Source organism: Oryctolagus cuniculus, chromosome 16, assembly GCF_051225735.1.
Source record: "Oryctolagus cuniculus isolate XC-2025 breed Fujian yellow rabbit chromosome 16, ASM5122573v1, whole genome shotgun sequence".
In the NCBI taxonomy this organism is placed as follows: domain Eukaryota; kingdom Metazoa; phylum Chordata; class Mammalia; order Lagomorpha; family Leporidae; genus Oryctolagus; species Oryctolagus cuniculus.
In genome coordinates this window covers 76835984-76863809 of record NC_142882.1, presented here as the reverse complement: position 1 = coordinate 76863809, position 27826 = coordinate 76835984, and the positions used below count along the sequence as shown (strand labels likewise).

Sequence of the window (27826 nt, the reverse complement as noted above, 5' to 3'; positions counted from 1 at the left end):
TTGAAATGAAGTTGGAAAAGGTGCCCTTAATTGGCATCTCTAGAACTGCGACTTCAACTGTGGGGCCAAGAACCAGAACACCCTTAGTCCAGGCTGGGTAAGGAATTGCTGGGTAAGGAATTGCATCTGTGTAGGCTCTAGTCCCCTCTAAGAGAGGTTCAAAATCCTCCCGTAGGCCCTCAGTTAACCTAAGGAATCAGCTCTAACTGATCAGAGCAGACAAATACAGCTGATTAAAAAGAAGCAAACCAACAAAACCAGGATAGTTTCCTAGCCAGAGATACTAGACAGAAATCTAGTTGGTATAAAGAGAGGTTGTAGCAGATCCCAGGAATTAGAGAAACTAGGGCAGTGCTGAGAGGGTCGGTCTGATCTTGGAGAAGGGTGAATACGTGGTGGGGAGAGCATGGGGAAGCCACGGGAGTTAAATGCTCAGTTTTGCCTGTCTGTCCAAAGACACTGCCACCGTCTGGCTTCCCAGGTAGCTGGCCTTCGAGGAGAGAAGAGCTTGTCAGTCTTCTTTGTTTTGTCTGCCTTGCAATTACATCTAAAATATAGCAGAGCCTTGTAAGACTTGGTAGACCAACTCAGCCACCTAAGTTTGATAAACAAGGCACTGATAAAAGTGAGTTTCTGTCCAAATCCTACTGTATTCTTCAAGAACCAGGATAGATGGAATCTCTGATCTCATTAGAGGAAGGGCATCTCCCTGCTGGCTGCCAAAGGATGATGGAAGTGCAATCAGGTGCCTGGCTGGCTGCACAGTGGAGACAGACAGTGAAAAGGAATTTTACCCATCCTTGTCCTTAATGTTTTGGGGGCATTTATTTTATTTTTCAGCTAATTTTTATTGAAATTTTCTAAACCATACCAGCTCCTGGGCAAGTGATGAGAACTGCCTTCCTCCTTGTGTACATTACTGCTGTATCACTAGGCATCAGTATTCCTATGTTTCATTTCCCTTACCAAACTGTGAGTTCTCATGTGCAAGTCCTCAGCACACCTGGTGCTGCTTGTGTGACACGTTTTACTTTCTGCCTGGCTCTACTGAACTATTTATGTGCTTTATCTCCCCAAGAGCTGTCGATTCCTTGAGAATTCTTTAGTCCTCTATCATAATATTTTATATATTAGCCTCTAATAGATGTTTATTGAATAAGTAAATGAATTTCCTTGTTAAAATTAGTCTCGCTCCTAAAGTAGAACTAGTTACTGTAATAAACCAAGTGATTTCTAAATGAAGAGAATTGGTCATGCTATATTATGTTCCCATATGTTTACTTATGATTTCACTACTTTTCCCATTTTATAAGTAAACAACCTGGCAAGATTTTAAATGCCCAAGAATCTATGGAGTAACCATCATTATATTTTCAGTGATACAGTTTCTTGATGATAAAAAGGTTGGGAAGTAAAACCTATGTCAATTGGTTCAATACTAGAAAAGAGAAAGCCAAAAAAAAATTTTTTTTAAATGATGTTCAGAGGAACTTTAAAGGGCTTCCAGGTGTGTCCTCATTTTGTTGGGGACAGAGGAGAGTTTCTGGGTGACGCAGTGGGGCCACACCCAGACAACCACCCCCCACCCTACACCACACCCACACCCAGTCCTGGCCCTCTCCACAGTGCTGTTGTTGCCGGGAAGCTGTCCTGGAAGTGTGCACTGGAGTTGAGCGAGTGTTCATACACTTTTCCTAAGCTATCCTTGGGAACACAATGTTTGCTCATTTAATATATTGGCTTCAAGTTCCCTTTCACACATAGTACATTCTGTACAAGTCTGACTCCCCCACCCCCCGCAAGATAATAATGGGAAGATGAAACTAACTTAAAACTAGCCCACTTGATAGCATCCTTGGCTTTCCTCCTTACCCAGCACTTGTTACAGCAAATCACTATGGTTTCCTTTGCTGAAGAGTATCTGGGTGATGGGGACAGGACTGCCGTGGGCTGAGGTCCATTTACCACTTTGGTTGTACCAGTGATGAAAATACAAACTCAGATGACAAACGTGCCAGGGTCTGACGATTGATGCTGATGGGACTGGTATTTTTGCTTTGAAGACAGCGATCTGTCTGGTAAGTAACAGAACAGCTGGGCTGCCTGCATGCTGTCCTGCCCGGGAGATGGAGGACAGATCAAGAAAGCTGGGCCCAGCAGAAACCTCCTGGCAAATGAGGGGCAGATGCTTAGCTCCCACCCCTTACAGGGGAACCCTTCCTATAGTGCAGGAGTTAGCAAAAGACGTGCTTCAGTTTGATCCCCAGAGATACATGAGCAGCACACATGAACCACTGAGTGTATTCCATCGCTTTCATTGTTTAATACAAAGGAAAGGAATCCATGCCCAAAACCAGGAAGGGCAGCAAAGAGTGAGACCAGAGCAGAGACTCTGCACAGTAGAGCCATGTGGAAAGCTTTCAAAGCTGCAGATGTCTGGGGCTCCCTCCAGACATTCTGACTTAACTGGTCTGGAGGTAGCTTAAGCCTTTGACCTACTTGAGCAAATCACAAGTTTGGAAGCTGATGTATTTGAGAATCTGTGATGCTTTTAGTATGCTGACTATTGGAGACAATAGCCCAGTCCCTCCTTTAAATATGGTAACATGGTCAGCCTGGGAAACTTCATCTGGGAACTGTTTAGAAATACAAATTCCCAGGCCCCACTGCCAACCTACTGAGTCAGATTCTAGGGCTTGGGATCAGCATTCTCTATGTTAATAAGCCCTTCAGTGTCTTTTGAATGACCATTACATTTTGAGAACCACTGATCTAAGTTGAGATCTTGCTACTCGAAGTGTGGTCCACAAACTGGCAATATCTGCAGCCCTTGGAGCTTGTTCAAAATGCAGAGTCTTAGACCACCCCAGACCCACTGCCCCCAAACCTACATTTTCACCTATTCTCAGGGATCTGTGTGTGCAGTAAAGTTTGCAAAGCCCTGGTGTAAGAAAGAGTGGCCAAGTGGTGTTCTCACCGGACCTGTTATCTTTGGAGATAGGTAAGAGAACAAGAGCACAGCTAGAGCTGATAGGAGAACTGAGACTGCAGCCTCAACCCTCTGCAGGAAGACCCGATGAGAGATTGTCCCACAGGCAGGGCACTGAGTCACAGAAGCATAGGCAGGAGGGAGGATGGTCATGGCAGTAGTTAGCAGCTGCTGTTTAGCCAATGCTTAATGAGTGCTGATAGTAGAGTTGCATTTAAAATCCCTGTAGGAAAAAGCAGAGATCCATTCACTCACTCATTTAGTCAACAAATAACAAGCGTACTTCAAAGTTTCTTGGAAAATGAAATTAAAAGCTAAGTTTATTTGGGTGCAAAAATATTTGAAATCCATGCTTATAAGGGAGCTTCAAAATTTTCATAGAAAAACTATGGATTTCAAAATTTTTTGATCCAAATAAACAACACTTTTTAAAAAATATTTATTTGAAAGGCAGAGTTACAGAGAGGCAGAGGCAGAGAAAGAGAGAGAGGTCTTCCATCTGCTGGTTCACTCCCCAAATGGCTGCAATGGCCAGGGCTGGCCAGGAGCCAGGAGCTTCTTCTGGGTCTCCCATACAGATGCAGGGGCTCAAGGACTTGGGTCATCTTCCACTGCTTTCCCAGGCCATGGCAGAGAGCTAGATTGGAAGTAGAGCAGTGGAGTCTCAAACTGGTGCCCATATGGGTTGCCAGCATTGTTGGCAGTGGCTTTACTCGCTACGCCACAGTACTGGCCCTAAACTTAGCTTTGATTCTATTTTGCCACATCCTTTTAGAAATATGTTTGTATTATATTATTTATAATAGTATTACAGGCATGGTTTCTAGGCATGACCCTGTAAACTAAGGGTGTAGCTGCCCCTGGCATTATGAGACTGAATTCTATAATCAGACAACAAACAGTAATAAATAAACTGATATGTAGTAAAATTGTAGGCAAAGATGAGTGGAGTGAAGAAAATAAAGCCAAGTAAAGGAAGGAAATGAAGGGTAACGAGAAGCCGCCCTTGAGATCAGATGGCTAACGAGGGGAGGCTGCTTGGCCAAGATGGCACTTGAGCCATGTCACAAAAGAAGCCAAGTCCCTAGCCACACTTCTGGGGGTGAGAAGATGTAAGGGGGTGGCATGAAATGAGGGGGGAGAAGAGCAGCCGGAGACCTGTTTGAAAGAGAGCTGTAGGCCAGATCAGAAACTTCATAAACCACCAGGATACTTAACAGGGCTTCTCAAACTTGCAGGTGCCCAAGCATCAAGTGGGGACCTTGCTCAACTAATGTAGAGTCGGTATGCCTGGGGTGGGACCTGAGTTTTTGCATTTCCTATGAGCTCCCTACAAATTCTGCTGCCTGAGGTCTGTGGGCCCTTTTTCAAGCAAGTGTTCTGGGCTGAGAACTTAAACAGCATGCCCAGGTGAGGCATAGGTGCAAAGTGGGAATTGCACCTGCCTGACTCCAAAGGCTGTGCTGTCAAACAGGACCTCCCAGATACTGTCATGCCTGAGTCACCTGCGAGGGGTCGATTCAGGAAACTGAGAGACTGCTTGTTAGTTTTGAAGGAGAAATAAGAAAGGAAATTGGGTGCCTTGGAAACTGTTGCTTCTTTGTCCTATCTATTCTGAACTATTTAAAAGATGTAAGATAAAATGAATCCCTGACATCTTCCAGACAAATAATATCATGGGTGATCATCTTGGTGAAATCTGTGTAAATAAAAAACCTGACATGAGTCTCAAAATCTGATGCATGTCTTTGCAGTAACTGACCAGGGAAGCCAGTTATTCACCAACCCTGCAGCCATACTCCATCGAGCCTGACTTCCCCAGATGCTCCTGCCCTGGCCCTTTTGCATTTAGTTGTCTTCAATGTGTAGAAGATGCTTGCAGACCCCTACACGTGGGCAGGCTCTGGGGTGGCAGAGATACCTGCAGCGGTTTGCATACTCGGGCCAATCCAGCTTCAGTACAAAGCAAAGCAAAACAAAACCCAAGGTGGGAATGTGTGTGGGGTTTGAATATTTGATTCTTGACTGTCTTCCCTGAAAACCGCCATGGCTGCAACATCCAAGAGATTCTCAAAGGAAAGGATGAGTCCTCGCTTTCTCTTGTCATTTGACCGGCGCAGGGGAGGAGAGGAAGAGGGAGGGAGGTGAAGAAGCGGGGACCTGTTCTGTGTGTGTACTGTATATGCCATTGCCTTGATGAATGACATGGTTGGGTTTGTTCTGTTGCCCTCCCCTTTTGTTAATTCTCTGTGTTCTTTTTCCTTTGTGCTGCACGATAGGACCCTGCAGTGGGACACAGACCCCTCAGTGCTCCAGCTGCAGTCAGACTCAGAACTTGGGTATATGTCTGCTCTTTTGTTACTCCTTTTATTATTTCTTTGCCAGAGTTGTGCCGAAATGCTGGAGCTGCTGCTGCTCTTGTTTACCTCCCCTGCTGTTGAACTTCTAGTCTGAGAAGCTTATTTCTTTCTGTTAGTTTCCCTTACAAAGCTTTGAAGAAAGCCTCTCTTTGTGGAAAACACCACAAAAAGAGGGCTTTCAATCTCCCCTTATTAATTCTTATCATTGCAAAACAACGTTGCCCCGAAATAAAGATGCAAACATGATTCATGCCTCTACTTAAAGACTGGGCACACGAGTTATGCAATGGGAGATGTGTTTGACTCTCTCCTAACCATCCTCCCCTATACTAACAAGTTGCCTTAGGTTGATTTTTGCCTAAGATTGAGATTAAAATGTGTGTCTTATTTGTTTTCTTTCCTTTTCACTTTTGCTGGGGGACTCATAGTAAGCACTTAATTTGAAATAAGGTTGAACAGATAGATTCTTGTTGAAGAAAAAAAGCAAAATTATTGAACACCTCTAAATATCTCAAATATTTAACATTGGGTAATGTTTCCTACATCCTAATGATCAAGTTTTTTTTAGGTGGGAATTTATTATCAAGGTTAAAAGACAGTTTCAGAATTGAAAATGTATGCACAAAGAATAAAACACATGGCAAATTGTAGAAATGATCAGTGCTGTTGTAGAATTGAGGTTCGCCACAGTCACACGTGGGATATTTCCAGTGGGGTATTGGTATCAGTTCATCACCCTGCTTAGTAACTCCCCAACTCCACATTTGGCCAGCCCAGCTTGAAGTCAACCATGCTGTGAGCGTGTGTAGCATAGAAATTGGCAAATGGCATAACCCAGGCTGTCCCCCTTCCACGCCTAGCTGGTTATTAAGTGTGTTGACCAGCACACCGCTGGAGACCTCCAAGTGTGGAAAGCTAAGTTTATTACAGTACTTTATGAAACCATTGTGTTTAGTGAATATAAAACATTATGTCCCACAATGGGCCCTCATTTATTACCTTTTTTGAATCCCTAAGATTCTTGGGCATGCACCCTGGGTTTCTATCAGTTACAGTAGAAGGAGGTAGAATGACTGCGTGTTGGTTTCAATGCCATCTGCCCATGCTCCTGTGTATATATGAAAGTTCCTGGCCGACCTCCAACAGTGATAAACCAAGGAAATGTCTTAATACTTCAGGTAACTTTATTTTTAACGTGACTACATCTTGGTTATTTAGTTTATTGTATTCCAATATGTTATATATTATTTAAATAATCAATAAATAGGACATAACTCAAGCAGAGAAACAAGAATATATAACAAGGTACCAGGAGAACTTCAGAGTTCAATCCTTTCATTGTGATATTTAAAAAACAGAAAGAGGGAACTGGCAGGGACTCCTGTGCACTTAAATTAACAGACTTTGAGACAGATTGTAGCACTGCTAAATTACACTTGCTGATGTGGAACTGTTAGGAATTTTCCCATTTATATCGATTTTCCTAGCAAAAACTCTCGGTTGACTATGCAAATGAAAGTTATGACTTATTCTAGGGAGATGGAATATCTGTGGTTCCCACCTTGCCTGCCACATTTCACTTCAGAGTGGGCCCAGTGAGTCAGAGACAAGGAAATAGGAGACTGCTCACTGACAGTGGCTCATCTTGGAGTTCAGAAGGATTATTTAGAGAACTGAGGGAGGAGATTATTTTGGCCATGTCACAATTTCAAATATTGCCTTAAGAAAATATTCCTTCGATGTGCAAGGCAGGTACGTAATTTTATGAAATATATCTCAGACAGCATCTCAGACAAGATTCTTCTAGAGGAAGTTTTATGTCTTCTTCCTGAGCTCTGGCACGGCGTTGACCAGTCTGTAACTTTTTGTTGCTTGATTTAGTGGCTTTGTTGGAGTACAATTGACACAAATTCAACTACAGATATTGGACTTACTCTCAACATGCATACACGTCCATGATATCATCACCACAATCAGCATAGTGAATGTGTCCCTCATCCTGAAAGTTTTGTAGCACAGATTCCTGTTTCTCCCTACCCTTCCTACTCATCAAACCACTGACCGACCTCCTGCAGGTATCCATTGATTTCTGTTTCTGTGAATCTCCTACAAAGGAAGTCATCTAGGAAGCATTGTCTTACTAGTTTCACTCAGAATAATCATTCAGGCATTCACTCAGGTGAGGTGTGATTGAGGAGTTCACGCCTCTTTATTACAGAGTGAGATTCCATTCTTTGGATATGCAAGAGTTTACTTATCACTCATTTTTTTGGTTTCAGGTGTTTAGTGTTATACAAGTCCCTTTAAGCCCTGCTCAGTGGCATCTTACAAAATCCTTTATCTTTGGTCACTTTCATTCAGTTTCAATACTTTCTGATTTCTCTTCTAGTTGCTTTTTTAACCGGTGAGTTATTTAGCAGTATGGTACAGGTTGAGCATCAAAAATCTAAAAATCCAAAACCCAAAATGCCTCCAAATCTGAACCTTTTTGAGCACCAACAATATCCCACAGTTGGAAAGTTGTACATCCACATGAAAGTATTAAAAATATATAAAATTATTCTCAGGCTATAAGTATAAGGTAATGCATTTCTTGTTTACAATTGAGTTCTCTCCCCCAAGATATCACATGTGTATGGAAATATTCCAAAATCTGAAAATGTTCAAAGTTTGAAGTACTTCTGGTCCCAGGCATTTCCAATAAGAGATACTCAACTTATGTTTAATTTCCAGATATTTGGGGATTTTCTAGATGCCTTTCTACTATTCATTTCTAATTTAATTCTAGTATGTTTAAAGAACATGCATTGTATTAGTTGTGTCCTTTTAAGTATATTGAGGCTTATTTTATGGTGCACTGTATGACCTATCTCATTAAAGTTGTATCTGTCCTTGAAAGGGGTGCATATTCTACTGTTTTGAGATAAAATGTTCTGCAAATATCAGTTAAGTCAAGTTGGTTGACTGTATTGTTTAAATCCTTTATGTCAGATATTAAAGTTCTATCCATCATTACAAGGAAGGTTTTCAAGTTTCTAACTACCATGTTAGGATTTTCTGTTTTTCCCACAAATTCTTTCAGATTTTGCTTTATGTATGTTGAAATTTTTGTTAGATACATAAGTTTTTATGATTCTTATGTGTATCTTGATGAATTAATCCCTTATCATGAAATGACTCTTTATCCCTGTCAGTACATGTCTTCTAAAATCTCCATCTGAAATTATTATAGCCACTCCAACTTCCTCTTGACTAGTATAAGAATGATATATATTTTGCTATCCTTTTATTTTTTAACCTTTTATTTCTTTGTATTTTAACTGAATTTCTTGTAGGCAGCATATAATTGGGTCTTGTCTTTTTATCCATTCTGACAATCTGTCTTTCAATTGGGGAAACTTACTTCACTTGCTTCTAATGTGATTAGTCTCTAATGTGAGTATTTTTCTCCATTTGTTCCATATAGCCTTCTTAGCTTGTCTTTTATGCAATACTCTCTTATGCATTTATTGAAATGTTTTACAATTCCATTTTATTTTCTTGGGTTATAGGCTATATCTATTTATTAATTTAATGATTGCTTTAGTATTTATTTATTTAAAAGATTTATTTATTTATTTGAAAGTCAGAGTTACACAGAGAGAGGAGAGGCAGAGAGAGAGAGAGGTCTTACATCCTCTGATTTACTCTCCAGTTGACCGCAATGGCCAGAGCTGCGCTGATCCAAAGCCAGGAGCTTCTTCCAGGTCTCCCACACAGGTGCAGGGGCCCAAGGACTTGAGCCATCTTCTTCTGCTTTCCCAGGCCACAGCAGAGAGCTGGATTGGAAGTGAAGCAGCCAGGATTAGAACTGGCAACCCATATGGGATGCCGGCACTGCATGTGGCAGCTTTACCTGCTACACCACAGCATTGGCCCCTGCTTTATTATTTATAATATACATCTTTAACTTATCACAACCAACATTCCAGTGACATTAGAGCATGCCATATATGGTATTAAAACCTTAGAATATATTTGCATTTATATTTCTTCCCTCATAACTTGTGTGCTATTGCTGTAATTTTTTAAAGATTTTATTTATTTATTTATTTATTTGAAAGGCAGAATTAGAGGGAGGGAAAGATCTTCCATCCATTGCTTCACTCCTGAAATGGCCAAAATGGCCAGGGCTGGGCCAGGCCTAACCTAGGAGCCCAGAATTCCATCTGGCTCTCCTACATGGGTGGCAAGAGTCCAAGCACTTGGGCCATCTTCTGCTGCTTTCCCAGGTGCATTGCAGGGAACTGGATCCTAGTGGAGCAGCCCAGAATCAACCGGCTCTCCTATGGGAAACTGGCATCCCAGGTGGTGGCTTAACCTGCTATTTCACAACCCTCCTGTCATAAATTCCACTTTTGTGTATTTTACAAAGCTCATACCACATTCCTTTTATTAAACAGCCAATTATCTTTGAAATATTTAAATAAAAAACATATATTTTCCCTTGTAATTAACATTTTCCACATGTTCTCTATTCTTTTGCAAAGATCCGTATTTTCTTTTTTTTTCACTTTCAATTATCTTTATTACAGAAGCTCAACTTAGTATATACTAAGCAAAGATTTTAACAGACTGCACCCACACAGACACACAAAGTATAGAGTACTGTTTGATTAGTAGTTTTACTGTTAATTCTCTTTTTTTTTTTTTCATTTTCAATTCTCTTTATATAGAGAGGATCAGTTTAGCATAAATTAAGTAAAGATTTCAACAGTTTGCACCCACATAGAAACACAAAGTGAAAAATACTGTTTGAGTACTAGTTATAGCATTAAATCACAATGTACAGCACATTAAGGACAGAGCTCCTACATGAGGAGTAAGTGCACAGTGACTCCTGTTGTTGACTTAACAAATTGACACTCTTGTTTATGGCATCAGTAATCACCCTAGGCTCTTGTCATGAGTTGCCAAGGCTATGGAAGCCTTTTGAGTTCACCGACTCTGATCATATTTAGGCAAGGTCATAGTCAGAATGGAAGTTCTCTCCTCCCTTCAGAGAAAGGTACCTCCTTCTTTGATGACCTGTTCTTTCCACTGGGATCTTACTCGCGGAGATCTTTCATTTAGGTCATTTCTTTTTTTCCAGAGTGTCTTGGCTTTCCATGCCTGAAATACTCTCATGGGCTTTTCAGCCATATCCACATGCCTTAAGGGCTGATTCTGAGGCCAGAGTGCTGTTTAGGACATCTGCCATTCTATGGGTCTGCTGTGTATCTCACTTCCCATGTTGGATCGTTCTCTCCCTTTTTTATTCTATCAGTTAATATTTGCAGACACTAAGGATCCATATTTTCACCTTATATTATTTTACTTCACCTCATGGAAGTCCTTTAACATTTATTATATTGAACACCCTTTTAGCTTTGTATATCATTATAAGTCTGTATTATATTTTTTGTAAACATTTTCACTGAGCATAGGTTTTCAGTTAATACTTACTTTCTTTTAGTAATTTAAAGATGTTGTTCCAGTGTATACTCATTTGTACTGTTTTTCACTGGAAATTTGCTAGAATCTTCTGCATATAACTTATCACCATTTTTTCTGATTGCTTCCTTGACATTCCCTTTTGCAGTTATTTTAAGCAATTTGATTGTGATGTTCCTTGGAATGGCTTTCTTCATTTGAAAATACTTGTGATTTATTGAGATTCTTAGATCTCTGGGTTTATAGTTTTGAGCAAATGTAGAAGAAATGACCATAATTTATCAAATAGTTTTTCTCCTCCTCCTGAAATTCAATTCCATTAGGCCACTTGTGGTTTTCCCACAAGTCACAGGCTCCACGTATTTCTTTCCTATCTGTGTTTCACTGATAGTCTCTATTGGACATGTTTCCATGTTCACCAGTCTTCCCAGTGAGTTTATAACTTCATACGTTATGACTATTGTCTCCATAAATCCAGCTTGCGTCTTTTTAATATCTTCTATGTTTCTACTAATATTTTTGAACACATGAAGTGTACTTACAGTATCCTTGCTTCCTATTCCATTGTCTGTTAGTTCTGGCTCATTTTTCAATTAATAAAATTATCTTTTCATTATTGTTATGTTTTTTGCTTCTTTGCTTGCCAAATTAAAAATATTGATATTATGTATATTTAGTGTATATAGTGTGATATTTTGATGTGCAAAGTGAATTGATTACTAGTCAAACAAATTAACATCCATCTCATCAGATAGTTACCTTTCATTTCTTTTTTCTTTCTTTTTTTTTTTTTTTTTTTGACAGGCAGAGTGGACAGTGAGAGAGAGAGAGACAGAGAGAAAGGTCTTCCTTTGCCATTGGTTCACCCTGCAATGGCCGCCGTGGCCGGCGCGCTGCAGCTGGCGCACCGCGCTGATCCGAAGCCAGGAGCCAGGTGCCTCTCCTGGTCTCCCATGGGGTGCAGGGCCCAAGGACTTGGCCATCCTCCACTGCATTCCCTGGCCACAGCAGAGGGCTGGCCTGGAAGAGGGGCAACCGGGACAGAATCCGGCGCCCCGACCGAGACTAGAACCCAGTGTGCCGGCACCGCTAGGCGGAGGATTAGCCTAGTGAGCCGTGGCGCCGACCTTACCTTTCATTTCTTGTGTGTGATAAAAACACTTAAGATCTAGTCTATGAGCAAATTTCAAGAATACAGTAGTCTTACTAAAGTCCCCATTCTGTACATTAGATCTTGAAAATGTATACATGATAGAAATTGAAACTTTGTACCCTTTGAGCAACATCCCTCTGTTCCTCAAATTTGCTAACCACCATTTGATTCTGTGCTTCTATGAATTTGATGTTTTGAGGTTCCACATATAAGTTGGATAATGAGGTATATTTTTTTCTGTTTATGGCTAATTATACTTAGCTAATATTCAAGTTCTTCCATGTGACTAATAATAGGATTTCCTTTTTAAAAGCTGAATGATATTCCATTGTATATATATACATAATTTCTTTATCACTTAACTGTTGATGGACATACAGGCTGATTCTGTATCTTAGCTATTGTAAATAATGCTGCAGTGAGCATGGAGAATGTAGTTCTCTCTTCGAGACACTGATTTCATTTCCATTGGATGTATACATAAAAGAGGAATTGCTGGATCACATAATAGTTGTATTTTTTTTTTAATTTCTAAAGGACCTCCATACCAATTAACAGTTCCCAGAATAAGACCCCAGGATTTCCTTCCCCTGAAGGAACTGGATTAATAGCTCCCTGTGGTTTTGATTTACATTTTCCTTATCATTAGTGCTGCACACCCTTACGTATGCCCATGGGCCATCAGGATGTCCTCCTTCAAGGAGTGTCTGCTTAAGGCCTTTGTTTAGTTAAAGGTTTGCCAATTTTGTTTACCTTCTAAAAATAAAAAAACCTCTTAGTTTTGTTAATTTTTTTTCTAATTTTTTAAAAGATTTATTTATTTATTTGAGAGAGTTACACAGAGAGAGGGGCAGAGAGAGAGAGAGAGAGAGAGAGAGGTCTTCCATCTGATGGTTCACTCCCCAATTGGCCACAGGTGCCGGAGCTGTGCCAATCCAAAGCCAGGAGCCAGGAGCTTGTTCCTGGTCTCCCACATGGGTGCAGGGGCCCAAGCACTTGGGCCATCTTCCACTGCTTTCCCAGGCCGTAGCAGAAAGCTGGATCAGAAGTGGAGGCCGGGTTTTGAACCGGTGCCCATTTGGGATGCCGGTGCTTCAGACCAGGGTGTTAACCCTCTGCGCCACAGTGCTGGCCCCTTCATTGTTTTTCTACACTCTATTTGAATTATTTCTTCTTTGTTCTTTATTATTTCATTCTTTCTGCTAGATTTGGATTTAGTTTGTTTCTTTTTCTAGTCCTTGAGACGTAATAGTAGATGGTTTACGTGAGGTCTTCTTTTCTCATATAGGTTTTTACTGATGTACATTTCCTTGTTAGAACTGCTTTTGCTGCATCCCATAAGTTTTGGTATGTTGTGTTTTATTTTCATTTGTCTTGAGGTGGTTTTTAAATTCCCCATTTTTGCTTCCAGTTTCTCCATTCAGATCTGTCTCTATTTGCTTTATATACTTGAATGCTCTGGTTTGGTGTATATGTTTTTACAATTGTTATATCTTCCTGTTGAATTCACATTTTTATCATTATGTAATTGCTTTTTTTCTCTATGGACTGTTTTTAACTTTGATCTGTTTTGTCTGATATTGATATAACCACGTCTGCTTTATTTTGGTTGCCAGTTGCCTAGTGCATCTTTTTCTGTCTCTTCCTGCTTTAACTTAGGTGTTCTTGAGTTTAAAGTGAGTTTATTGCAGCCCCCAAATCTTAGTTTTTGAATTTATCCAGCCAGTCTGTATCTTTTGAATGTTGACTTCAATCCATTTATACTTAAGTATGTTCATACTTCAAAAAGATTATAGAAAATGTAAAAGATGTTTAAAAGATGTTTAAAAATATTTATTTTGGTGCAAAAATATTAAATCCATGCATATTGGAAGTCTTCAAAAAGTTCTTAGAAAATGTATACTATGAAAAAAATAAGCATGAATTTCAAATTTTTTGCACCAAAAAAACTACCTTTTAGTGCCATTTTCCTCAAATCTTTTGAAGAACCCTTACAATTATTAAAAGGGAAGCAATTACTCTTTTCAGTTTGATAGTTTTCCATTTGTCTTGCTGTTCTTTGTCTCCCCTCTACCCTCTTGCTGTCTTCCTTTGAGTTTTCTTCTGGTTGTTATTGTGCACTTTGATAAGCTTGTTTCCTTTCCCATTTTATTTTGTGTAACTTCTGAAGCTATTGGTTACCATGTGGCTTAACTATAACATCTTAGCATTGGAAGAGTTTATTTTAAGTTGACAGAAATTTTTGTTGCCTACAAAACTGTACAGTACATGCTGCTGATGTCAAAATTTGTATCCATTAACATAATTCATAGTTATTTGTAGTGTTTGTCTTTTTACTTTTAAATTGGAATTAAAGGGTGCTTTTCCACACCATTGTTGTAAAGCAGTAGTGCAGTATTCTGTTTTTATCTATTTACTTTGCCAGTGAATTTTATGCTTTCCTACGCTCTGGTGTTGCTGCTTAGCAACCTTTCATGTTAGCTTGAGGGGATATCATTATAGTCTTAGAACTGCATCTGTGAACTACACTGAAGCTATTCTCTCTGTGTTAATACCACATCAACACAGAAAAATAAAGTATCAGATAGTAAAAAATAAATAAATAAATAAATAAATATGTAAAAATCCCTCCTGCCAAAAAAATTTCTCTCTTGCATTTCTTGTAAGTCAGATCTACTGGTGGTGTACTCTCACAGCTTTTTTGTTTTTTGAGAAACTCGGTCTCCCCTTCATTGTGAAGGAAAAGTTTGCATTTTTTTTTTCTTGGTCAGCCCTTTTTAGGTAGCTTTTATTTTTTGTTTTTCTTGGTCAGCCCTTTGAATACATCACATCACTCCCTTTGGCCTGTTTAGTTTCTGCTGGAAAAAATTTGCATACAATCTTACGAGGGTTCCCTTGTAGCCAAGAAGACTGTTTCCTCTTTTTTTTTTTTTATTATTATTATTATTTTATTTTTTGACAGGCAGAGTAGACAGAGAGAGAAACAGAGAGAAACGTCTTTCTTCTGCCATTGGTTCACCCTCCAATGGCCGCTGCAGCGGCGCATCGTGCTGATGTGAAGCCAGGAGCCAGGTGCCTCTCCTGGTCTCCCATGGGGTGCAGGGCCCAAGCACTTGGGCCATCCTCCACTGCACTCCCGGGCCACCGCGGAGAGCTGGACAGGAAGAGGAGCAACTGGGACAGAATCCGGCGCCCCGACCGGGACTAGAACCCGGTGTGCCGGTGCCGCTAGGCGGAAGATTAGCCTAGTGAGCTGTGGCGCCGACCCTCCTCTTGTTTTCAAAGTACCCTATTTGCCTTAGCTTTTAAGAATTTGATTATAATGTTCTTCATGTGGTCTCTTTGGATCAATCTTATTTTGTGCTGTTTGGACTTCCTGGGCCTATATGTCTGATTCTATCCTCAGATTTGGGAATGTTTTGACCATTATTCCTTTGAATAAGTTTTCTGGCCCTTTGTCTCTCTTTCATCATTCTGTGGTTCCCTTAATCAAATATTGATTGACTTGATTTTATCCTGTAATTCCCTTAAATTAACTCTGCTCCTTTTCATTTTTTTTTTCCATTTTGCTCCTCTCACTGGATGATGTCCAGTGAACTACCTTTGAGTTTCCTAATCTTTCTTTCGCGGGATCAGTGTGCTATTGAGCCCTTTTGCTGAATTTTCAGTTCAAATATTCTTCAGCTGTATGATTTTTCTTTGGTACCACTGTACATTTTCTGTCTCTTTGCTGAGATTCTCACGTTGGTCCTGCATTGCTCTCCCAACTTCAGTGTCTTTATGATTGACATTTTCCATACTGTCTCAGGTAAATCCACTATCTCCATTTCACTGGGGTCACTTTCTAGACACACACCTTGTTATTTTATTTCCAACATATTTCTTTCTTCATTTTCCTTGATGTGTTGGTTGCTGTGCATTTGACAACACAGTCACCCCTCTCAGACTTCAGAGACTGGGCTTGTACGGGACATGACCCTCACCAGTCAGTGCAGTCAGAGATTCTGGAAACTCACCCCTTCACCAGTGGTCCCAGGAGACTAGAGAACATTGAGTCCATGATTCTCTGAGACTGGCAAGATCGGGTCAGTCCCGCACGTAACTGCTACAAAGGTTTGTGTGCTAGGTGTGTGGCCCGATTCCTTCTCTTCTGGGGAAGAAGCCTCGTCTGCTTCAGTGAGTCAGGGAGGGGAGCCGTGCAAGAGCCTTTATGCTTGTTCAGACTTCGAACACTTTCAAGTCTTTGCTTTACTCCTACTGCCGCCAGAGGTCTAGAAAGTACCAGGTTCCATCAGTTCTCGGACAAGAGCAAATACGAGGCCTGGATTTCAATCACCTGCTCTCTCTGTTCAGCTGAATGATCTGCTGGGTTTTACCCCAGTTCTTCCCTGCACCCTGGCCTGGAAAGTCTCAGTAAACTGGGACAGTGGTAGGGCTCATCTTGCCTGTTTTCCCTCTCTCGTGTTTCACTGTCCTTCATTGCCTGACCTCTAGTATCTTACAAGCTTTTGGTTCATTCACACTGCTGTCCAGGTTTGGTGATTTCAGATAGAAGGGTAGATCTGGTCGATGTCATAGACAAGAAGCTCATATGTGTTGGTTGATTATGGCTTGTATGTCATCAATGTGATTAACAAAGCAACAGAGAGAAATTAGGGAGATAATAGCATATTTGAAAAATAGCTTCAAGAAAATTGCAAATAGTGGCTGATATTGTGGTGCAGCGGGTTAAGCCACTGCTTATGACAAAGGCATCCCATACTGGAGCATCAGTTTGAGCCCTGGCTACTATGTTTCCTATCCAGCTCCCTGCAAATGCGTATGGGAATGCAGCAGGTGATAGCCCGAGTATTTGGGCATCGCCACCCATGTGGGAGACCAGAATGGAGTTCCTTAGCGCCAAGCTTTGGCCTGGCTGAGCCCTAGGCCAAAGTGCTAACTACAAAACCTTAAAAGCAGCCGGTGCCGTGGCTCACTAGGCTAATCCTCCGCCTTGCAGCGCCGGCACACCGGGTTCTAGTCCCGGTCGGGGCGCTGGATTCTGTCCTGGTTGCCCCTCTTCCAGGCCAGCTCTCTGCTGTGGCCAGGGAGTGCAGTGGAGGATGGCCAAGTCCTTGGGCCCTGTACCCCATGGGAGACCAGGAGGAGCACCTGGCTCCTGCCATCAGATCAGCGTGGTGCACCGGCCGTGGCGGCCATTGGAGGGTGAACCAACGGCACAAGGAAGACGTTTCTCTGTCTCTCTCACTGTCCACTCTGCCTGTCAAAAAAACAAACAAACAAACAAAAAACCTTAAAAGCAAGACCTAAGAGAATGAAACTATTTTCAAGTGAATTAACTGTATCTCAGAACTAATCTCAAGAGATTTGTAGGGATTGAGAAATAAACAATGCCTAATAAAGCCATATTCACACAGCCAGATGTCAAATGGCTGCAAATCCCCCTCTCTATCACTTTGCCTTTTGAATAAGTAAATAAATCTTTTAAAAATACAACAAAAAATTACAAATAAATGAGAGAGTAAGACTTAACTTCTTGTTTTACCAGGCGAAAAATACTTATGAAAACACCAAAAATACTTTGCTCTCTTAGCTTATTATAGTAAGTCAGGTGAACTGAAAGTACTAGAAGAGGGAAATGAAAAGACAGTAAAAAGAGCAAGTTATAGAGTATCGTAGGAGAGAAAGGACCCATTCATGATGGGAATTGTACCCTTGACATTTGGTCTTAAGGTGGGAAGTTTGAGGGAGGGCTTGTGTTTACAATGTCTTTGATGTCTCATGAAGAGAATGGAAACGTCAGTGCCCTCATAAGACCTCCAGTCTTGTGGCAGTGGACTGAGTCTGCATAGAAGTAGGTTAGAAGGGAGAGAGGATTCTCAACTACAAGTAGTTTTCAATGAGCCATGAGGCTATTTTGTAGCTCCTCACTCCATATTGTTAAACTCAATAACTTCTAGGAATATTTAGTGGATTCGATTTCATGGAAGCCTCCTGATTATATTTTCTCTGTGATTAGTGAGATTATCCATCTGGAAGCAAAGAGAAAATGAGGGAGAATTGAAATCTGAGTGCAAGGCTTTGGTTGCTGTTTGCCTGGAGGAGCTGAGAGCTCCTTTCAGTCTTTGGGAGATACTGTCAGTAGACAGGCACCTCTTCTTCTAAACTTCCTTATCTGCAACCTTGGTTGAAAGAGAGGCTGTGTTTTACGCCTTTCCACCAGGCACCATTCCAGACTGCTGCCAAGAAGTAGAGAGATCATTCTGGCAAGAATGAAAGCAAAAACAACGCCTAACAACCCCAGAGAAATGTGTATGCCACAAGAGGATGGCAGGCACTGGAGAAAATCTAACTTGGCAGTTCAAGAGGTCTTTCCACATTTTAAAGTCATTGCCATTTGCATAACAGAACAATAGTAACCTCCTTATGCTTTGATAAAGGAACCCTCATTTGGCTTACTCTCCAAGTTTTGTCCAATCTTTTTTGTGTTTTGTTTGGATCTCTGTTTTGAATTAATTTTCAAGGTTTCCCATATAATGATGCCTGTTACTTTCTTGAGAATAGTACAGGTTTTGTTCTTGAGCAAGCTGGCAGTCTCTACCCCTTCAGTAATATTCACACTACTACAGGAACTGAAACAGAGCACAGCTTCTTGTAATATATGAGTAACATATGTGTGCATACATGTGCATCAAAATGTAATAGTCAAATGTGGCATAGAAAAAAGATACAGATGAATTCTAACTCATAAAAACTTAATAAATTGGCTTTAACTGTTCCAATCAAAATTTTGCCATAAGAGAGATAGGAGGAAGACTTTGCTCATCTCTTGTAATAATTATTTGTTCCCAAGCATTTCTTAAGAAGCCACGACTTGCCAGTCTTTACTCTCTGCCCTCAAGAGCTTTGAGAGGCAATTACGGGATTGTTTCACTCTAGCAACTCAGTTTTCAAAAAACAATATTCATTTTCATCCCATTTCAGAAAAATGGAAAACAGTTGGTAAGGAGATGTGCTTATGGTTTTGTATTCAGTGACTTGAGGAATTCTATAATTGTACAGCTTTAAGTTACAGATTCTATGGAAGCTTGTCCAAAAAGATTAAGGCAGCAAAAGATCTGTTCAAAAAAAATTTTGTCATCATGTTGTCATGGGTATGTAATGTTGGAAAAAAACTCACTTCTGTGCTCTCTGTCCTTGCTACTCTAAACTCAGTTTCCTCTGTGAGGTGAGTGAGCATCAGCTAGCACAACCTCCACCCAGGCTGCCAAGTTCTATTATAATGTGACTGTTTTGACTGTCCTCCCATCCCAGAAGCCTTGCGCGATCTATTTGTGGCATGAAACCCAAGGCCAGCCCTTGGCCGTGCCTGGAGACTGAGCCAGAGTTGGTATTTGCTTCTGTTCAGGAAAACGCTTCCACTGCCGAGCAAATGCCTGCTGCCCAGTGAGAAGCAGACATCGTGGGAATGAAAGAAAAACTTCCTGAAATGAATTTTTAAGTGTGAGCAGTGAAGTCGAAACTCATCTGTCCTGAGATAACTAGGAGAGGTCAGCTGTCCAGTTGTTTCCCAGTAGCAAGAGGAAAGCACGCTCTCTGAGCACGGAAGATGCCTCTCTGAGTGTGGCAAGCGAGAAGCAAGCTCAGGAACTTCTCCGTGCGGTACCGCCCTCACCTGCGCTCCTGGTCATGGCCAGCGCCCAGCTCTGAAGATCAGCCCTTGCGCTGTCAGCCTTGGCACTTAATTACACCAGAGCATAGCATTTAATTATACCAGGTAGAGCATTTGGGAAACAAATGAGCTCTTTCTCATTTTTTAAACCTCCTTGGTACTACAAGAGTCCCTCTGCCTGTGACTGCCTGTGTTCTCGTTTTCTGTGGATGCAGCTTCTCTTGGGTGACTCTCGTTCTCTCTGTTTTTCTAAACTGTGGACTTGCATCTCTTACAGTGAGAAAACTCCTCCCCACTAACTGGTTCACTCAAGTAACCATTTTTGTCCCAAAACAGATCTTTCTAGAGTTCCCCCGTCTCCCAGTTATACCACTCACTTTTCCTCCTACAAGGTATGAAGCTTTTTTTTTTTTTTAAGATTTGTTTATTAATTTAAAAGGCAGAGTTACAGAGAGGCAGAGGCAGAGAGAGAGGTCTTTATCTGCTGGTTCACTCCTCAGATGGCCACAAAGGCTGGAAATATGCTGACCAGAAACCAGGTACCAGGAGCTTCTTCCGGGTCTCCCATGTGGGTGCAGGACTAGAGCCAAGGACTAGGGCCATCATCTATGGCTTTCCTAGGCCATAGCGGAGAGCTGGGTGGGAAGTGGAGCAGCTGGGACTCAAACCGGTGCCCATATGGGAGGCTGGCACTGCAGGTAGTGGCTTTACCTGCTGTGCCACAGTGCCAGCCTCAAGGCATGAAGCTTTGAAATAATCTTGAATCCATGGCTTTTCTTCACGTTCCCTGTCACTAAACTACTAAGGGCCCCCTTGATCATTTTCCAGGCCCTCTGAACTGCATTTCCTTCCCATTCTCAGTATTTTCTCACTGCTCTGGACTAGGTCTCCACACTTGGTTGGACCATTGGCCACAGCCATACATGTGTTTTTCCACTGCTCTCTGAATTGAGGCTTTCCTGGATTCTCTGGTTCCTGAACTTGCCCTCTGTACCCCTTTGCTTGTAGCTTCTTTCTCTATTCCCCTTTTCTCCACACTCAGCTTCTAAGGTCTGGTCATTTCCCATTGATTTGTCAAAAAGGGGGATTTAGATCCTGTTTCTATAAGGTTCTATAAGAATGTCTTTATTTATTTATTTATTTTTTATTTTTTATTTTTTTGACAGGCAGAGTGGACAGTGAGAGAGAGAGAGAAAGATCTTCCTTTGCCGTTGGTTCACCCTCCAATGGCCACCGCAGCTGGCGCGCTGCGGCCAGCGCACCGCGCTGATCCGATGGCAGGAGCCAGGTGCTTCTCCTGGTCTCCCATGTGGGTGCAGGGCCCAAGCACTTGGGCCGCCCTCCACTGCACTCCCGGGCCACAGCAGAGAGCTGGCCTGGAAGAGGGGCAACCGGGACAGAATCCGGCGCCCCGACCGGGACTAGAACCCGGTGTGTTGGTGCTGCAAGGCGGAGGATTAGCCTAGTGAGCTGTGGCGCCAGCCTAGAATGTCTTAAATGTAGCTTGACAGCTGTCAGTTTCTTATGCAGTAACTTCTCCTGGCCTATGACATAAAGTCCAAGTTTTTTGCCTCATATTTGAGACCCTGTTGTAATCTGGCTTCAGTGAACCTCTCCAAATTTATTTCCAATTGCTCCCAACCCAAAACTTCTATTCTGAAAAACTGGACTTTCGGGGATAAAATATGAATTCGGTCTCCATGTCTTCACACATGCAGGGCCATCTTGATGGAACACTGTCCCATTGCTTTCCATTCAACTGACTCCTGCTCATCCTAAGACCTTCCCTTCTCAATCAAACCTACTTCATCCATTCAGACACCTGGTAATCTGCCCATTGTAATCTCTTTTCCCGCTTGGTAGTGGCTTGTATTGTGTCCTGACATTCATTCCCATTTACATTTTGATACATATTCGATGTTCACATTCTGTTTGGGTAAGAAGCTGGCATCCTGCGTTACTCAAACAGGGCCACTCATTGCTGACAAGTTGATGACCACAGTGGTTCCTGGCCAGGGGTCTGGGAATCCATCCCACCCACATAAAAAATATTATACAAGGAAGAAAATGACACCATTATCACCTAAAGAGCTTCAGCAGCAACCCTAGGGAAACCTTTAACAGTGTCTTCAGTGTGTCCCAGGAAAGGAATACCACAAGTAAGTAAGCAAGAAAAAAAGTCAGCACAATGAATATGGACCCAATGCAGAGTTCTTTAGTTTCTCCGTTTTGCCTACATTGGCATCTGACCAAATAATCCACTATCTCAGAGAAAGCATCTGACCTTGTTTTTTTCTGACTTGAAGATTCTTCCCCCCTCCCCAAACTTCCCATTGTTACAATTAACCCTTCCGGTTTCCTGGCTTCTCTGTGTTACTTTATTCCCCCACCCTCCTCACCTACCATCAGCTCTGTTAGCTTTATAGTTTTCATGAATTGGACACTCTAAAACTGCCATTCAAGATTGCTTTTGAGGATCTTTGTGATGCATAATTTATGAAACTTAAGGAATTTCTTAGATAACTGAAGTATATTTTAATTCTGGCTTTTCTGTCTCACGGTACAGGTTCTTCAAACTGACATCTTAAAAAAAATTTCTGGAAATGTCAAGTTAGATACATCTTTCAACTTTGTCTCAGTAATAGAATTAGCTAAGTGGCATCTATGAAATTCTCCTTGTAGCTATCTTACTAAACTTTGTCTGAAGCCCGTTCTCCAACACTGTTGTGTTCCTTTGTGAACAGTGCAGAGAAACTCTAGTAATCTTTACATAATTTTCTTCATTTTTCTTAAATATGAAATGTATGAACATTGAGTTTGCTGTATATGATTCATTGGTGCCTGCAATCAGAGTATCAGGATGTGAGCTGTGTAGGATCTTGCTGGCTTGGGAAGAGCTTGATGATGCTTATGCTAGTTAAGGAGATGTGCTTGGATGCTCAGAGAGCTTCCATGAGCTCTGAGTCTTCAACTGACAAAGCCCCCCCCCCCCCCCTCAAATCCATTCTTCCATCATCACATATAGCTACTGCTTGGACCAGTGGCATCTATGATGGTCAGTATTCATGATAAAGTCTTTTGATGCTCTCATGCTCAATCTAGCCACTGAATAGTACAAATATTAAATGTGAGATGGCTGGATATTCACAAGCAAAAGAATGAAGTTGACCCTACTCAGTCAACTTCCTGTTGACTACAGTAAAATACCTGAGATGACTAGCCTTATAGAGATAAAAGATTTATTTAGCTCACAACCCTTTGGCAAGATGTAAGTCCCCAGTGACTTAAGGATCTTTCACCACGGCCCACCTCTCAAAGGTTCCACCTTCTCCCAAAAGCAGCATTGTAGGGACTTTTAACTCCTGAACTTTTAAAGGACACCCAGATTAATATCCAAAGCATAGCAGATCCCTACCTCAAGCCATATAGAAAATTAATTAACTCATTAATGGAACAAAAGCCTAAATTTAAGAGCTAGAACTATGAAAGTCTTGGTAGAAAACAGGTAGAATCCAGGTCTTCATGACCTTGGATTAGAAAATGATTTTATATATACACCAAAAGCACAAAACATCAATAAAAAATAACTTACACGTCATTAAAATTCAAAACTATTGCACTTTAAAAACACCATCAATAAAATAAAGGTAGATGAAAATATTTGCAAGTCATTTGTCTGATAAGATTCTAGTATCCAGTTGTAGGTTTCTAACAGTTCAACAAAAAGACTATCCAATTTTAAAATGGACAAATAATTTGCATAAGTATTTCTCCAAAGATATACAATGGCCCACAAGTGCAAGAAAAAGATAGTCAGGCCGACGCCATGGCTCACTAGGCTAATCCTCCGTCTTGTGGCGCCGGCACACTGGGTTCTAGTCCCAGTTGGGGCGCCGGATTCTGTCCCGGTTGCCCCTCTTCCAGGCCAGCTCTGCTGTGGCCAGGGAGTGCAGTGGAGGATGGCCCAAGTCCTTGGGTCCTGCACCCCATGGGAGACCAGGAGAAGCACCTGGCTCCTGCCATCGGATCAGCGCGGTGCGCCGGCTGCAGCGCGCCAGCCGCGGCGGCCATTGGAGGGTGAACCAACGGCAAAGGAAGACCTTTCTCTCTGTCTCTCTCTCTCACTGTCCACTCTGTCCGTCCAAAAAAAAAAAAAAAAAAAAAGGATAGTCAACAGAATTAGCCATCAAAGAAATGTAAATCAATATTACAGTGAAATATTACTTCATACTCACTAGGAACCTATGATCAAAAAGACATAATAAGGATTTGGGAGGACATAGATTACATACCTCCTATTTTGCTAGTGGGAATATAAAATAGGACAGATACCTTGGAAAAAAGTTTTTCATTTTCTCAAAAAGTTAAACATGGAATTACCGTATGACCCAACAATTGCACTCTTAGGGACATACTCAAGAGGATTGAAACCATATGTTCACACAAAAAATACACAAATGTTCATGGCAGTATTATTAATAAGAGCCAGAAATTGATATACATTACGTGTCTACCAACTGATGAATGTACTAAAAATAATTTACATCCATATGATGGAATATAATGTGCCAGCAAACAGGAATGACATACTGATACTACATCAGTGAACCTTGAAAATATTAAATGATGACATAATGACACAAAAGGCCACATATTGTATGAATCCATGTATGCAATAGTAGACAGAAAGTAGTGCCCTGGCCCAAAGAAGGGGACAGTGGGAAGTGACTTCCCATGGGTACAAGATATCTTTGGGAATTGATAAAAGGTTGTGTAATTACATAGTTGTTTGAAAAACTGTGAATAGACTAAAAACCACTAAATTGTATGCAGGGTAAGAAATTTGCAGTTTGTAAACAAACCCTGCCTCCCTATTACAGATGTAGATACCGTGGCTCTAGATGCTGAGGTTTGTCGTTCATGGCTTTGAAGGGAATGGAGGTAATTTTTTAAATAGAAACAAGCCCAGGGTATCCACCTTAGCAAATGACTATCCTGTCTTTGCAAGGATTTATTCTTCATTGGACCAAAAAGTTTGTAAAATATTAATAACAATTTTAAATATCAGTAAGATTTTTTCTTTAGAAAAAAATACTTTTTACTTATTTGAGAAGCAGACAGACAGACAGACCTGCTCATTCATTTGCCAAATGCCACAACCACTGGGTGTGGGCTGAGGCCATGAGCTGGGAACTCAGTCCAGGTCTTCCACATGAGTAACAGGGTCCCAATTACCTGGGCCATCACCTGCTGCCTGCCAGGGTGAGCATTAATAGGAACTTGGAGCCAGGAGCTGGAGCCTTGAATGGAACCTGGGTACTCTGATATGAGAGGCAGGCGTCTTAACTGCTAGGCTTCCGCCCATTCCACACATCAGTAAGATTTTTCTTGAATTTCATTTATCTTTCAAATGGAAGAAGAGCCACATGGTATATACTTATCAGAATTTCAATTGCTGGGTTTGTTTTTCATGCTGTTATTGATAAGATGGAATCCTTTTGTTTGGGGGGTAATTCTGCATAACTTTCTTAAATATTCACAGATATCCTAGTCTATGCATAAGCCACAATTGTGGCTTCATCTGCCTTGGACAGTGGAATTTTATAAACAGTAAAGTCAGGTTAACGTTATTGTGGGTGGATAGACCAAGCCTCCTTTGACTCAGAGGAAGAAGAATGGGAACGTGATCAATGCAAAGGAAGGCTTTTCTCCTTGAGATTCGTGATGTCTAATGAAAAAATAGAATCTTGGTAGGTTGGGTTTTGCTACTGGTAAACTGAATGTTTTTGCTATCTGAGTGGCAGTAAATCATCTCAAGCTACAAGTTGCTTTACTTTTTATTCCTTATGAAGACCAAATTTTCCTTTTCGGAAGAAAACTTTCAACCTTGGTGCAGTGTGACTGTTCAGCTGGTTGGGCCAAGAGAATGGGATCTGGTAGAAGCTTGCAGGACTTCTGCTGAGGGCTGCTGGGAAGATGTGGGGCCTGGATCCTTTCGGAACAATGCCCGATAGCCTGTGAGGGATCCCTGGTGCCACTGCTCAGCGAATTTGGGGCTCTCTGCCTTGTGTTTTAGTTTCAGATCTAGGATAGGCTCTTGAGCCATTGCTTAGTATTTTGTCCACTGCCGTCTACTTTATCCAGCACTCATCTTGTTGTCTCACTCACCTTTGCACCTGGCCCACAGCACAGAGCTGAAGCTTTCCAGGGGTCTCTTCAGTGGCGCCAGGCCTCTAGGATTTGCTGCAGGGTGAGAGACCCATGCGATTCTGGTTAAACGGTGATGTCTGCATCTCTCCAATCTTTCTACTGTTCCTAAGCCAGCAGTGCCCAGCCTTTTGTGAGCATCAGTACCACCAGGGTGGGGAGAGGACCAAGGACAGGCTTACTAAGACACAAACTGCGGGCCCCACACAGGGTTTCTGACTCAGTGGGCTTGAAATGGGGAACTGCATTTACATTTCAACTTGCTTCAAAGGAGTGCTAATGCTACTGAACTGGATTTCTCATTTGGATTTTCTCTAAGTTTGTTAAATGTAGTCACAATCTAAATTTATAATGGCTTTCTTGTTCTTAGGTGATCTGTTTGCTTTCTTACAGTTATACAATCACTATATAAATTCAGTTCTGAAAATTTAAAATTTTGGTAAAAATCTCTTAGTATTTTGGAAGAATTTACCAAGGTAAAAGTAAATAGCATGATATAATAATGATATAATAGTCAGCCAGAACATGTATCGGCTATTATTTCTATATACTTCCTTCTGCCTTTTCCTCTTTATCTTCTCCTTTCTTTCTCTCCTTTCCTCCTTCAAACATTTATTTAATGCCTCCTGTGTACCTGACACTGAATTAAGCCTTAAGGTACAGAAATAAATTAGGGATAAATAGGCAAGTTTGCAGTCAAGTCATGAACAATAGACAAGTGGCCTGTTTCAGGGGCAATGGCAGAAGAACCTGTGTGTCCAGTGGACAAGGCATGAGCTCTGCAGTACAAGTGGTGTGAAGGCAGTAAAAGTGTCCCCGAGTCAGACCTGAAGAGCCAGTATGGAACCTGTAGCCCAATTAGATAGAAGGAATGGGGATTATAATAGTATTAACACTATTTTGTTCACTCCTCCTTACTTTGCCAGGTAATGTAACTTGCACCGTTGGATAAAAGAATTGTGAGACTTGGAACAAACATTAAAAGATGATACTTAATGCTCAAATTTTTAAAGAAAATAATTACTATACATGAGTACTTCATTTCTTACATATAGTTATGTAGTAATTTTGAAGCTGATAGAATTGTAGAAAGGTTTTAGGAAAATTGAAGAAGTTTCCCTAAATATATTATAAGGTTGTTTACACAGATGGATTATGCATCAGCTGAGATTTGCAGACCTGAGGCTGGTGCGGAACATAGCTGAGTAAGGTGTTTTGCTGTGAAAGGGCACCACCTTCTGGTCAGCCTTTCTAGAATTTTCTGCAACAGGGCTGGAAGCAATTGAGTGGCCCTTACTTCAGAAAGATAATTCTTCCATTACGTCTTAATAATAATCTGAGCCAGGTCACGTCTCAAAAATCCTTTCTCATGCTTCTAAAATGAACACAGGTGCTGGTGCCTCCATGAGTGGATGCTGTTTTCAGTAAGGAATACAAGGTCAAGGTTGCACAGTTTTCAAGGACATGGCCCTAGGACTTCACTGTTGGGTAGAGACAAGTCCTGGATCCATTGCTTACTACCCTTGTGATTTCAATAAAAAAATTTTGATGATTCATTTTTATTTATTTTGAAAGTTAGAGTTACACAGAGGGAGATCTTCTATCCACTGGTTCACTCCCTAGATGGCTGCAATGGTCAGCCCTGAGCCAGGCCAAAGCTAGGATTCAGGAGCTTTTTCTGCATCTCCCACATGGGTGGCAGGTGGCCCAAAGAATTGTACCATCCTCTGCTACCCTTCCCAGGCCATTAGCAGGGAGCTGGATGGGGAGTGGAGCAGCCAGGGCTTAAACCAACGCCCATAGGGGATGCCAGTATCCCAGACTGTGGCTTTACCCACTATTCCACAACACAAGCCCCTTAAGAAAATTGTTTAATAGCACCAAGCCTCAGTTTTTCTCATCTGTAAAATTGGAATATGTTATAAAATTTTATTTTTTATGAGGTTAAAATAAGATAGTGTATGAAAAATGGT

At 41.3% G+C, this 27826-nt stretch overlaps 1 protein-coding gene across 4 annotated transcripts in view; it reads left to right on the top strand.

Annotated features, from left to right (window-relative positions):
• DYNC1I1 (dynein cytoplasmic 1 intermediate chain 1) overlaps positions 1-27826 on the top strand; it is a 330192-nt gene that overhangs the window by 53427 nt on the left and 248939 nt on the right. For 2 of the 4 annotated variants that reach the window (XM_051852961.3, XM_051852962.3), the window contains exon 5: positions 5269-5328. The exons of the other annotated variants lie outside the window; for them this stretch is intronic. In XM_051852961.3, coding sequence (XP_051708921.1) covers positions 5269-5328 — 60 coding nt within the window. The remainder of the gene's footprint in view (positions 1-5268; positions 5329-27826) is intronic. 4 annotated transcript variants of the gene reach the window in all.